This window comes from Hypomesus transpacificus, unplaced genomic scaffold (assembly GCF_021917145.1).
Source record: "Hypomesus transpacificus isolate Combined female unplaced genomic scaffold, fHypTra1 scaffold_61, whole genome shotgun sequence".
NCBI lineage: Eukaryota > Metazoa > Chordata > Actinopteri > Osmeriformes > Osmeridae > Hypomesus > Hypomesus transpacificus.
The window spans coordinates 1031321-1042320 of NW_025814034.1; the positions used below are offsets into that span (position 1 = coordinate 1031321).

General features: G+C 56.5%; 2 protein-coding genes and 1 long non-coding RNA gene across 4 annotated transcripts in view; 1 reads left to right on the plus strand and 2 right to left on the minus strand.

Annotated features, from left to right (window-relative positions):
- ddx58 (DEAD (Asp-Glu-Ala-Asp) box polypeptide 58) overlaps nucleotides 1-3438 on the minus strand; it is a 12695-nt gene extending 9257 nt beyond the window's left edge. Inside the window, exons 1-4 of one of the 2 annotated variants that reach the window (XM_047017515.1) lie at nucleotides 2913-3438; nucleotides 2451-2582; nucleotides 2130-2311; nucleotides 43-193 (exon numbers count right to left, since the gene is read on the minus strand). In XM_047017515.1, the coding sequence (XP_046873471.1) occupies nucleotides 43-193; nucleotides 2130-2311; nucleotides 2451-2582; nucleotides 2913-3018 (571 nt within the window). In that variant the 5' untranslated portion in view covers nucleotides 3019-3438. The remainder of the gene's footprint in view (nucleotides 1-42; nucleotides 194-2129; nucleotides 2312-2450; nucleotides 2583-2912) is intronic. The other variant, XM_047017514.1, reaches the window with a different exon arrangement.
- On the minus strand, nucleotides 3130-7226 carry toporsb (topoisomerase I binding, arginine/serine-rich b). Its single transcript, XM_047017470.1, is given in 5 exon segments — nucleotides 3130-3140; nucleotides 3757-4520; nucleotides 4634-4668; nucleotides 5686-7164; nucleotides 7167-7226. Coding segments are annotated over 5 exon segments (2349 nt in total).
- A 1073-nt stretch (nucleotides 7227-8299) lies between these two features.
- LOC124465878 lies at nucleotides 8300-9845 on the plus strand. The gene is made up of 3 exons (XR_006955849.1): nucleotides 8300-8497; nucleotides 8878-9011; nucleotides 9266-9845. It is a non-coding gene; the product is annotated as an uncharacterized LOC124465878 (long non-coding RNA).
- The last annotated feature ends 1155 nt before the right edge of the window (nucleotides 9846-11000 follow it).

The following is an 11000-nucleotide window of genomic DNA, read 5'->3' on the forward strand; positions in this document are numbered from 1 at the left end:
TGTGTGTGTGGTGTGTGTATGGTGGTGTGTGTGTGTGTGTACCTGCGTGCCCTGCCAGCTGGCTCAGAGCGAGGGTGAACTCACACTCCTCCAGCGCCATCTTCAGCTGCTTGAACCACGTGTCACAATCACTCCTCTTCAGACAGCCAATCAGACAGCGGCCTGCTGCAGTACAACCACGCTGCGCCTCCACCTCAGGGGTATACACCAGAAACATCACATACAAAGGGTGTGTCTACAAAGGGTGTGTCTACAAAGGGTGTGTCTACAAAGGGTGTGTCTACAAAGGGTGTGTCTACAAAGTGGATCTATTCCCACTCCCCCCCCCCCCCCCTGGCCCTTACAGCACCTATCTCCTCCCCCCCCCCCCCTGGCCCTTACAGCACCTATCTCCTCCCCCCCCCCCCTGGCCCTTACAGCACCTATCTCCCCCCCCCTCCCTGGCCCTTACAGCACCTATCTCCCCCCCCCCCCCTGGCCCTTACAGCACCTATCTCCCCCCCCCCCCCCTGGCCCTTACAGCACCTATCTCCCCCCCCCCCCCCCTGGCCCTTACAGCACCTATCTCCCCCCCCCCCCTGGCCCTTACAGCACCTATCTCCTCCCCCCCCCCCTGGCCCTTACAGCACCTATCTCCTCCCCCCCCTGGCCCTTACAGCACCTATCTCCCCCCCCCCCTGGCCCTTACAGCACCTATCTCCCCCCCCCCCCCTGGCCCTTACAGCACCTATCTCCCCCCCCTGGCCCTTACAGCACCTATCTCCTCCCCCCCCCCCTGGCCCTTACAGCACCTATCTCCTCCCCCCCCCCCTGGCCCTTACAGCACCTATCTCCCCCCCCCCCCCCCTGGCCCTTACAGCACCTATCTCCCCCCCCCCCCTGGCCCTTACAGCACCTATCTCCCCCCCCTGGCCCTTACAGCACCTATCTCCTCCCCCCCCTGGCCCTAACAGCACCTATCTCCTCCCCCCCCCCCTGGCCCTCACAGCACCTATCTCCCCCCCCCCCTGGCCCTAACAGCACCTATCTCCTCCCCCCCCCCTGGCCCTTACAGCACCTATCTCCTCCCCCCCCCCCCCTGGCCCTTACAGCACCTATCTCCCCCCCCACCCTGGCCCTTACAGCACCTATCTCCTCCCCCCTGGCCCTTACAGCACCTATCTCCTCCCCCCCCTGGCCCTTACAGCACCTATCTCCTCCCCCCCCCCCCCCCCTGGCCCTAACAGCACCTATCTCCCCCCCCCCCCCCCCTGGCCCTTACAGCACCTATCTCCCCCCCCCCCCCCCTGGCCCTTACAGCACCTATCTCCTCCCCCCTGGCCCTTACAGCACCTATCTCCTCCCCCCCCCCCTGGCCCTTACAGCACCTATCTCCTCCCCCCCCCCCCCCCTGGCCCTAACAGCACCTATCTCCCCCCCCCCCCCCTGGCCCTTACAGCACCTATCTCCCCCCCCCCCCCCCCCTGGCCCTTACAGCACCTATCTCCTCCCCCCTGGCCCTTACAGCACCTATCTCCTCCCCCCCCCCCCCCTGGCCCTTACAGCACCTATCTCCTCCCCCCCCCCCCCCTGGCCCTTACAGCACCTATCTCCTCCCCCCCCCCCCCCCCCTGGCCCTTACAGCACCTATCTCCCCCCCCTGGCCCTTACAGCACCTATCTCCTCCCCCTGGCCCTTACAGCACCTATCTCCCCCCCCTGGCCCTTACAGCACCTATCTCCTCCCCCTGGCCCTTACAGCACCTATCTCCTCCCCCTGGCCCTAACAGCACCTATCTCCCCCCCCTGGCCCTTACAGCACCTATCTCCCCCCCCCCCTGGCCCTTACAGCACCTATCTCCCCCCACCCCTGGCCCTTACAGCACCTATCTCCTCCCCCCTGGCCCTTACAGCACGTATCTCCTCCCCCCTGGCCCTTACAGCACGTATCTCCTCCCCCTGGCCCTTACAGCACCTATCTCCTCCCCCTGGCCCTAACAGCACCTATCTCCCCCCCCTGGCCCTTACAGCACCTATCTCCCCCCCCCCTGGCCCTTACAGCACCTATCTCCCCCCACCCCTGGCCCTTACAGCACCTATCTCCTCCCCCCTGGCCCTTACAGCACGTATCTCCTCCCCCCTGGCCCTTACAGCACGTATCTCCTCCCCCTGGCGTGGCAGCAGGCAGGGCACCAGGTGGGGCACCAGGTCGCTGGGTTTGATGTGTGAAGTGAGTCCTGGCTCCACCCGGTCCAGCAGGGCTCGGGCCTCCACCAGGCTCTCCAGAGGCCCAAAGTCCCACTCCCTCAGAGCCCTGCTCAGACCATGGTAACCTGGGCAACACCAACAGCAACACAAACACTAATGTCAACAACAACATGAAAACCAACATCTACAACCCTAACAAACACACTAAACAGCTACCACGTGCCTGAAGCAGCACACACACACACACACCTATGTGAGGCGTACCTGAGGCAGACAGTGTGTCTTTGAAGCCTTGGAACCATCCCTGCGTCTCGAGCTCACAAACACTCTGCAGAAGACGCTCCGCTGCCGTGGTTACGGAGCTGACCTCCTCCGACAGGATACGTTCCACACACTCTGGACACAGACACACACACACACACACACACACATAGTAACATAGACAACAATGCAGGGAGACCCCTCTACAATTTGCTATGTTGCCATCTAGCGGTAACAATCTGCGGTCATTTCATTTCGGATTCATATAACATTCTTCAGCCAATTCATCGCCTTAGCAAGTCGACAACACAAACATACAAGCATATTTATGTAGTTGAGATCCGTCTATTAGCCTACTAATGGTGATAGACCACCCGTTATTCCTGTTTTCAATGGCCTCGCTTTAATTGAAATAAAGAACGTTTTTCATTCGAAACATTCGGCAGTCTGGTTCAGTTCACCTACCAGCAGATAGATACGTGTTCATGAACTCCGTGATGTAAGACGGTCGTAAAATAGCAACAATATGGTTGTTAAAAAGCCGCAGGTTGTTTTTCTCCGTCTCATACATCCTGATTTACGGTAGGCTGATAACGCTTTAATAGCCTGTAAACCCCCTCGAGACCATAACCAGAAACGAAAGTGAAACTACGCGAGCTACGCCATAATCGAAACACCAGTTCTACTCCTCCCCTAGTCAAACATATCATATTACATCCACACAATGAAAAAACATATTGAATATCAACATTGGTATTTATTCCAACGCTGCGCGACACATTATATATTCTAAGAGGCAGAGCAATAGTTTATTAACTGCTGATCCCTCAATTCAAGTAGTATCTTAGACATCCACATCTGACTGTCAGGTGTGCATGTGTGTCCATCACTGCTGAAGACTGTACTGGTGTGTGTCTGAGTATACAGCATTCTGTCTCCTGGTAGAGGCATCTTCAGTGTGGGTGGGGGGGCAGGGCGAGGCTGGGGGGGCAGGGCGAGGCTGGGGGGACAGGGCGAGGCTGGGGGGGCAGGGGTGAGGAGAGGGGTGTGTGGGGGGGAGAGGCCTGATCTGCCTCTGGGAGAGGGGGGGGCAGCAGAGGGGGAGGGAGGGAGACAGAGGAAGTCAGACCAGAGTTAGGGAGGAAGGGTTTGAGTGTTAAAGACGATCGCTGGATTAAACTGACATCATGTGAGACAGACATGTGGGTAAGTGATGGAGATGAAGGCAGGTGTGTGTGTGTGTGAGACACAGGTGAGACAGGCAGGTGTGTGTGTGTGTGTGGGGGGGGTGAGTCTCTAGGGGGCAGACTGCCTCCCCCAGCAAAGCCCCTGATTGGCCCAGGGTGGGCTGGGGAGGCAGTGGGGTCCTGGTCCTGGTCAGGCTGGGTGATGACCTCCAGGTCCTGGTCCTGGTCAGGCTGGGTGATGACCTCCAGGTCCTGGTCCTGGTCAGGCTGGGTGATGACCTCCAGGTCCTGGTCCTGGTCAGGCTGGGTGATGACCTCCAGGTCCTGGTCCTGGTCAGGCTGGGTGATGACCTCCAGGTCCTGGTCCTGGTCAGGCTGGGTGATGACCTCCAGGTCCTGGTCCTGGTCAGGCTGGGTGATGACCTCCAGGTCCTGGTCCTGGTCAGGCTGGGTGATGACCTCCAGTTCCTGCAGGATGGTCTCCAAGAGATGAGAGTCAGAGGTCACGACCCCAGGGTCAACAGGTCTAGTGGTCAGCTTGTTCCCGCCTCTCTGCTCCAGGGGCAGGGTCAGGCAGGGGTCGGGGGTGTGGTGGAGGACGTCCACGGGGAGGTCGCTGAGGTCGACGCCCAGGTCCAGGCAAGGCTCCACAGCTGGGGGCGTCGCCGGGGTCACGCAGGGGTCAGAGAGACACAGCGCCTGGTCGCTAAGGGCTGGAGGAGGACCCGAGTGCCCGTGGTCGTCATGGTCACTGTCGCTGTCGATGGTGATGACCAGAGGGGAGCGCTGGCGCCGGGGGGCGTGGCGTTTGCGGCGAGGAGGCGGGATTAGGGAGGTGGTGCCCTCGTAGATGATCTCAACGCTGGGGCTGCGGCTCAGTGTCCTGCTGGACACACATACACATACACACACACACACACACACATACACACACAGAATTAGAGTTTGAGGTGTTACATTCTGTAAAAGATGCGTCCATAGAAACAACAGCAGTCTCACCTCTCTCTCACACTGGTACTGCTCTCTCCTCCTTTTCTCCTCCTCTTCCTCCTCTCTCCCCTGCTCCTCTCCCCCTCCAGCCTCCCTCTCTCCCTCTCTGTTTCTGTGTCTCTCCCCCTGTGTGTGCTGTCAGAGGTGGGTTGCCAGGTTGGGTCCTGCAGGTGTCTGCTCTTGTACTTCCTTTTCCCTCCAGGTTTGTCCCTCCGGACACCCCCTCCGCCAACGGAGGCGGAGCCAGAGAGGGAGGAGGAGCTAGCTCCGCCCCGGCTGTGGCTGCTACGCCCGCTGCTGGAGGAAGGAGACGTGGAACCTTCCACACCTGGGGGCCGTCTGGAGAGAAGGAGAGAGACACCACTGCCCCTCTCCCTGTCTCTCTCCCTCCCCTGTTCTCCGTCTCTCCCCCTTTCCTTCACCCACCACCTCTCTGTCGCTCGACCACGGCTTCTATGGCAACGCCTCTCCCGCTCCCTGTCTCTCCTCCTCCACCTCTCCTTCTCTCTCTCCCTCTGTCTCTCTTGTGTCCTCCCCCTGGAGGACCACCCTTCCCAGGGTTCCCTGCTGCTCACCGACACGGTGCTGCGGATCGAGCTGCTGGTGTCAGAACTCCTGCTCCTCTCTCTGCTGCCCCCTGCTGGTCTCTCTCTGCTCCTGGAGTCTCCTCTACGACTCCTCGCCTCTGAACTGCCCTCCCTCCAGCACTGCAATATGAGCCCCCCTCCCTGCTCCCCCTCTCCTCCCTGCTCCCTCTCTCCTTCCTGCTCTCTCTCTCCTTCCCTCTCTCTCTCTCCTCCTTGCTCCCTCTCTCTCTCCATCCGGACCAGAGCAGAGGGTGTGTGTGTCTCTCTCTGGTCTGTCAGAGCAGAGTGTGTGTGTGACTCTCTCTGGTCTGTCAGGGCAGAGGGTGTGTGTGTCTCTCTCTGGTCTGTCAGGGCAGAGTGTGTGTGTGACTCTCTCTGGTCTGTCAGGGCAGAGTGTGTGTGTGACTCTCTCTGGTCTGTCAGGGCAGAGTGTGTGTGTGACTCTCTCTGGTCTGTCAGGGCAGAGTGTGTGTGTGACTCTCTCTGGTCTGTCAGAGCAGGGATGGAGGGATGGAGGACAGGAAGGATGAGGGAGGGGAGGGCTGGAAGATTCTCCACCTTCTCTGCTTTCTTGTCCTTTTCCTCCTCCTCCTCACTGTCAGAGGAGAGCTGCACCAGCTCTGGAGTTCTCTCTGCCATGGGCTTGACGTAGCCCACGATCAGGCACTCCTCCCCCTCCTCCCCCTCCTGTGCTTGGTGTTTCCCCGTCGCCTCGCAGGACTGGACAGATGTTTGATTGGTTCCCGGCTCCCTGGGGCTGGTTGACAGCTGCATGGGTGAGTGGCATGGCTCAGCTGTGGAGTAGGAGGGGCCTGGAGTCTCATCATCCCATGGTGCCTCACTGAGCATACTTCCTGTTCTGCTCACTCCACTTCCTGACGTTAGCGCTGGCGGCTCTTCGCCTTCGGAGATGGCGATAACAGACGAGGAGGAGCCTTCCTCGTAGCTGGGGGCGGGCGGGGCGGGCGGGGCGGGCGGGGCGGGCAGCTCGTACACGGCGCTCTGGTCGTACGCCTCCATGCTGAGAGACGACCTGGCGAAGCTGCTCAGCTCGTGCAGGAAGTGGTCGGTCCTGGCCAGCAGGAAGGGGCGGAGCTCCTCGTGTATGTCCCCGTCCTCCATGTCAGTGTGGGTGAGGCGTGAGCGGATGATGTCCTGCACCAGGTTGACCAGATAGGTGTTGTAGCCGTACAGCGCCGTCAGCTCCCTGTGTAACCATGGCAGCAGGCGCTGCAGGGCGTCGGGGTTGTGCTGGTAGTGTGCCGCCGTGATGTCGTGGCCCGCCCCGCCCTGCACGCCCCGGACCCGCACGCCGGTGCGGTACAGCTGGCGGCGGAAGCCCAGCAGCGCCCTCTGGTGGAGGCGGCGGGCGCTGGCGCCCTCGGGCTGGACCCGGAGACGAGACGCCAGGCGCATCAGCAGCCTGCCCCCGTCTCTAGGCAACACAGACGACGACCCGAAGACGAGGCTCAGCCCTGGATCCTCCCCCTCCTGTCCCCCTGCCCCGCCCCCAGGAGGAGGAGGAGGAGGAGGGGGGGAGGTGGTCGGTCTCCCACGGATACGGCCCGATCGCCTCCTCTCCCTCCCCCCGCCCCTCGTGCCCCCCTCCCCCGCCCGGCCCCCCTGAGAGACGGTCCGTTGCCGGTGCCGGCGCCTGCCGTCCGTCGTCAAGGCAGCGCCTGCGGCGGCGGCGGCTGGGGCGTGGTTGGGCGGGGGGCGGAGCCGGAACTCCTTGAAGTGGTCATGTGCGCGGACGGAGTGCAGGATGGAGGAGAAGGGCTGCTTACAGAGCGGACACTCGGCCTTGCTGCGAGACCACTCCTGGATGCAGCGGAAGCAGAAGCGGTGTAGACAGGCGTCCAGGTAGGCCAGGTTCTGGAACACGTCCAGGCAGATGGGACACTTGGAGTCCGGAGACGCCTCGGCTGACACTGAGCGGGAGGTCTTCCCCCCTCCCCCCCCCCTCCCCCGCTGTCCTTCCTCCGCACACGCAGCTTCATCCTGGTGGGCGCCATCACCTGCACACACACACACACACACACAGAGAGATGAGCACACTCACAGGAACACTGAAATACGATCACACACACTGATGAGCGCAGACACACAGAAACACTGAAATACGAACGCACGCGCGCGCACACACACGGAAGTAGGAAGCCGTCCCCCGAATAAGTATTTCTGTCAACATATACATGAATGTTAAATCGCACGCTGGCTGCCACAACTTTGAGCTTTTGAAGTTACTGGAGAACATAACCTCGGGGATAAGTACTACACGGCTACATGCTCGATACTTTGAGAGCTAGCATTACTCCTGTACGACTAGCATTACTACCGTCCTACTAGCATTATCCCCGTACGACTAGCATTACTAGCGTCATATTAATAGCATTCCCACCTAAACTGGTTAGCCAGTCAGCTCTCCCACATGTCTCACTCTCCAAATCTGGCTTCAAAAAACTTCACATACAACTGCGGACATTGACTAGCACCCGGTGTACACGGATGTATGTAGCTGAAATTACTAGATAGGATCTAGAAACGAAACAAACGCCAAATAGATTAGCAGTGGACAAAGCTAGCACTAGCAGAAGCATCTTCCTCAACCTTACCTTAACACTCGACTCGCAACGCCAAAGGCTTTCATATGTGATCTTCCGTTTCACGATCAAATGTCACAACACCGATCACGGACACCGATAGTGCCGATCATCTTCTAGCGATATTATGACTTACTGAGATCAACAGAAACGTTGAAATTGTAACATTTAGTGGACGGTGTCAGCCAGCTCGCAGGCTCCACGGATGTAAATCAAACAGCTAGTCGATAAAAACGAAGAGGATTCTGGGATCGTTGACTTCTTCTTCTGGTTGAAGAGAGGTCGACGGTCCTCCGACCAACAGCGCTGCCTAGCGACTGGAGAAAACTTCGCTCAAACGATTGAACCTATTGTTGAGACGTTAAAAGAGGGGGTTTAGCATTGATTTCCAATTCACACTGGATTAGTGATCAAATGTTTTGATTTCATAGCGATAAACATCTAGGTCAATGTTCGTTTTTCAGAATTGATTGCCCGTGATACCCAACAGGTGGCGCTTGATTAAATGTGGTTTGCGTGGTTGGTTGGCTTGACAACCGGTTCAACTTTTGTCAAACTATGCACTACACACACTCCAGCTAATGTTGCTGCTAGCTAGCCGGGGTTCAGCGAGTCAATGTCATCCAACATTTATAACAAGCATGATTGTTAGCAATCGAGCGCTGGACAGAATTTACACCATCGTAAGTAAATCGTGTTGCTGATTCTAACATTGGCTGCACGAGCAAACGTGTGGCTGGCTAGCTAAGGTCCACGGTAGCAAACAAAGGTTAGCTCTAGCCTTTAGCGTGTAGTCACGCAGCTAGCTAACTAGAGCTAGCTATTTAGCTAGTTAGCTATCGTTTACCCATTCGTGTTTTCTCGCTAAATCTAACTGTGTGACGTCTTGGCCTTTAGTTTGACGACCGCAATGTGTGCCGTTGCCTCGAATTATTGTGCTTTGTTTTGGGAAATTAATCAGTTTAATAGCGGGTTTAGATTGAGCCACGGGGAGTTAACGACGTGAGCTATGCAGCTCCGGGGTCAAACGAAGCTACACTGATCCTCATGTTGCCGTCTCCAGATGCTAGCGGCGGTGGTGGTGCTGTCCTGGGGCTACGTCATATACGGTAGCTGGGTGGCGGCACGGTGGCAGCTGGAGCAGGCTACAGGGAGCGGGCGACACAACTGATGGATGCCTGACTCCTCTTTTGAAATGTGAGTTCCCTGCGATTTACTGTGTAAATCTCCTGTCTATACTGATCAAACTCGCTGAAAACTACAACCTAAAGTATCAGATGATATAAGTTCACAGTCCAGCAAAGTACTACAGCCGTTTTAAGGGAAAAAACTATGAAAATAGCGAACGATGCAAAAAAAAAGAAAAGTAAAGGAGCCACTGAAACAGTCTGCCTCCAGGTGCCTCTATTCAATACAAACAGTAATAATGAAACTGTCCTTGTCTTGACCAGGTCACTCAAACCTGTGGACATCGTCCACTCCGGCTATGAAGACTCTGTCTCCCATAATGCCACAGAAGACTACATTCCAGAGAGACTTTGGTCATGTGATCTCAGCTGGACTGGCCTGCATGATGCAGGACTGGCCTGCATGATGCAGGACTGGCCTGCATGATGCAGCGGTGTTCTCCTGTTCCTAGAGATTGCACTGCTAAGACTGGACTATCCTGGACTGGATGGGACTGGACTATCCTGGACTGGATGGGACTGGACTATCCTGGACTATTCATGTATGGTCTGGTCAGGTTTGGTTTATTCAGGTCTGGTCTATTCAGGTCTGGTCTATTCAGGCCTGGTCTTTTCAGGTCTGATCTGGTCTATTCAAGTCTGGTCTATTCAAGTCTGGTCTGGACTGTACTGGTCTGGTCTGTACTGGTCTGGTCTGTACTGGTCTGGTCTGTACTGGTCTGTACTGGTCTGGTCTGTACTGGTCTGGTCTGTACTGGTCTAGTCTGGTCTGTACTGGTCTGGTCTGTGTTTATCTCCCTTCCATGGGTGTTTATATGTTGCACATATTCTTTTATAATAAACAAAACAAATAAACCTGAATTTCTACTGGTCTTGTATTGTAATGTTAATATAGTACGCAGCAGAGAGGTTATGAAACTACGCACGCACACACACACGCACGCACACATTTCCACTTGTATTGGTGTTGTGGTTGTTGTGTAAAGGCCTCTAATGTAGTCAGTAAATAAAAGGGTCACACATATTTCTAGACACACAAACTGTTCCATACATGCAGTGGCCATGCACACACTGGCCTGGCTTTGATGTGTGTGTGTGTGTGTGTGTGTGTGTGTGTGGCTGCAGCTTCAGATATGTAGATGAGTGATGAGATGGGTGAGGGAAACAGAGAGCCTTTCCTGTGATCAGTACGGTACATACGCATTTCATTAACGGAAAACACTTCAAAAGACAGCAGCCCTCTCGTCCCTCTCATCCCTCTCCCCTCCCTCCCTCCCTTCCTCTCATCCCTCCGTCCCCCTCCTCATCCTCCTCCCATGTGTCCTCTCGTTCTTCTCCTCTCCATCCTTCTCTCATGTCTTGTTTTCCCTCTAAGATTAATTAGAGCCTCTCAGATACACTTCTCTCTCCCTCCCTCGCCCCCTCTCTATCTCTCTCCCTCACCTCCTCTCTATCTTTCCTCTTTCCCTCTCTTCATTCAGAGTAGAAGTAATCAGGATGTTTTCCTCAGTGTGAGATTTCGCACACACACACACACACACACACACACACACACACACACACACACACACACACACACACAGGTAGAGTGAATTGAGTTTGTTGCAGTCTCAGCTGTTGGAGAGTTCTGGAGCTCCTCTTGTCTAAACCCCAAGGGCTCACCTCAACAGCTGCAGGAGACAGCTCTCTGTCTCCACACTCACACACACATCCACACACACACACATCCACACACTCACACACACACACTCACACACACACTCACACAGATATTCACAGGCATAGACACATCCACTTACTGTCCTTTCAACACACATCCTCCCTACTCCTTCTGTCCCTGCTCCTTCACTCTAATCCTCCTCTCTCCCTCCTCTCTCCCTCCTCTCCAATGGGATGTGGTAAGGTGGGGTTGTTGGATTAGGGTTAAAGGTTGTTGGGTTAGGGTTAAAGGTTGTTGGGTTAGGGTTAAAGGTTGTTGGTGTGAAAGGACGTGTTGGGA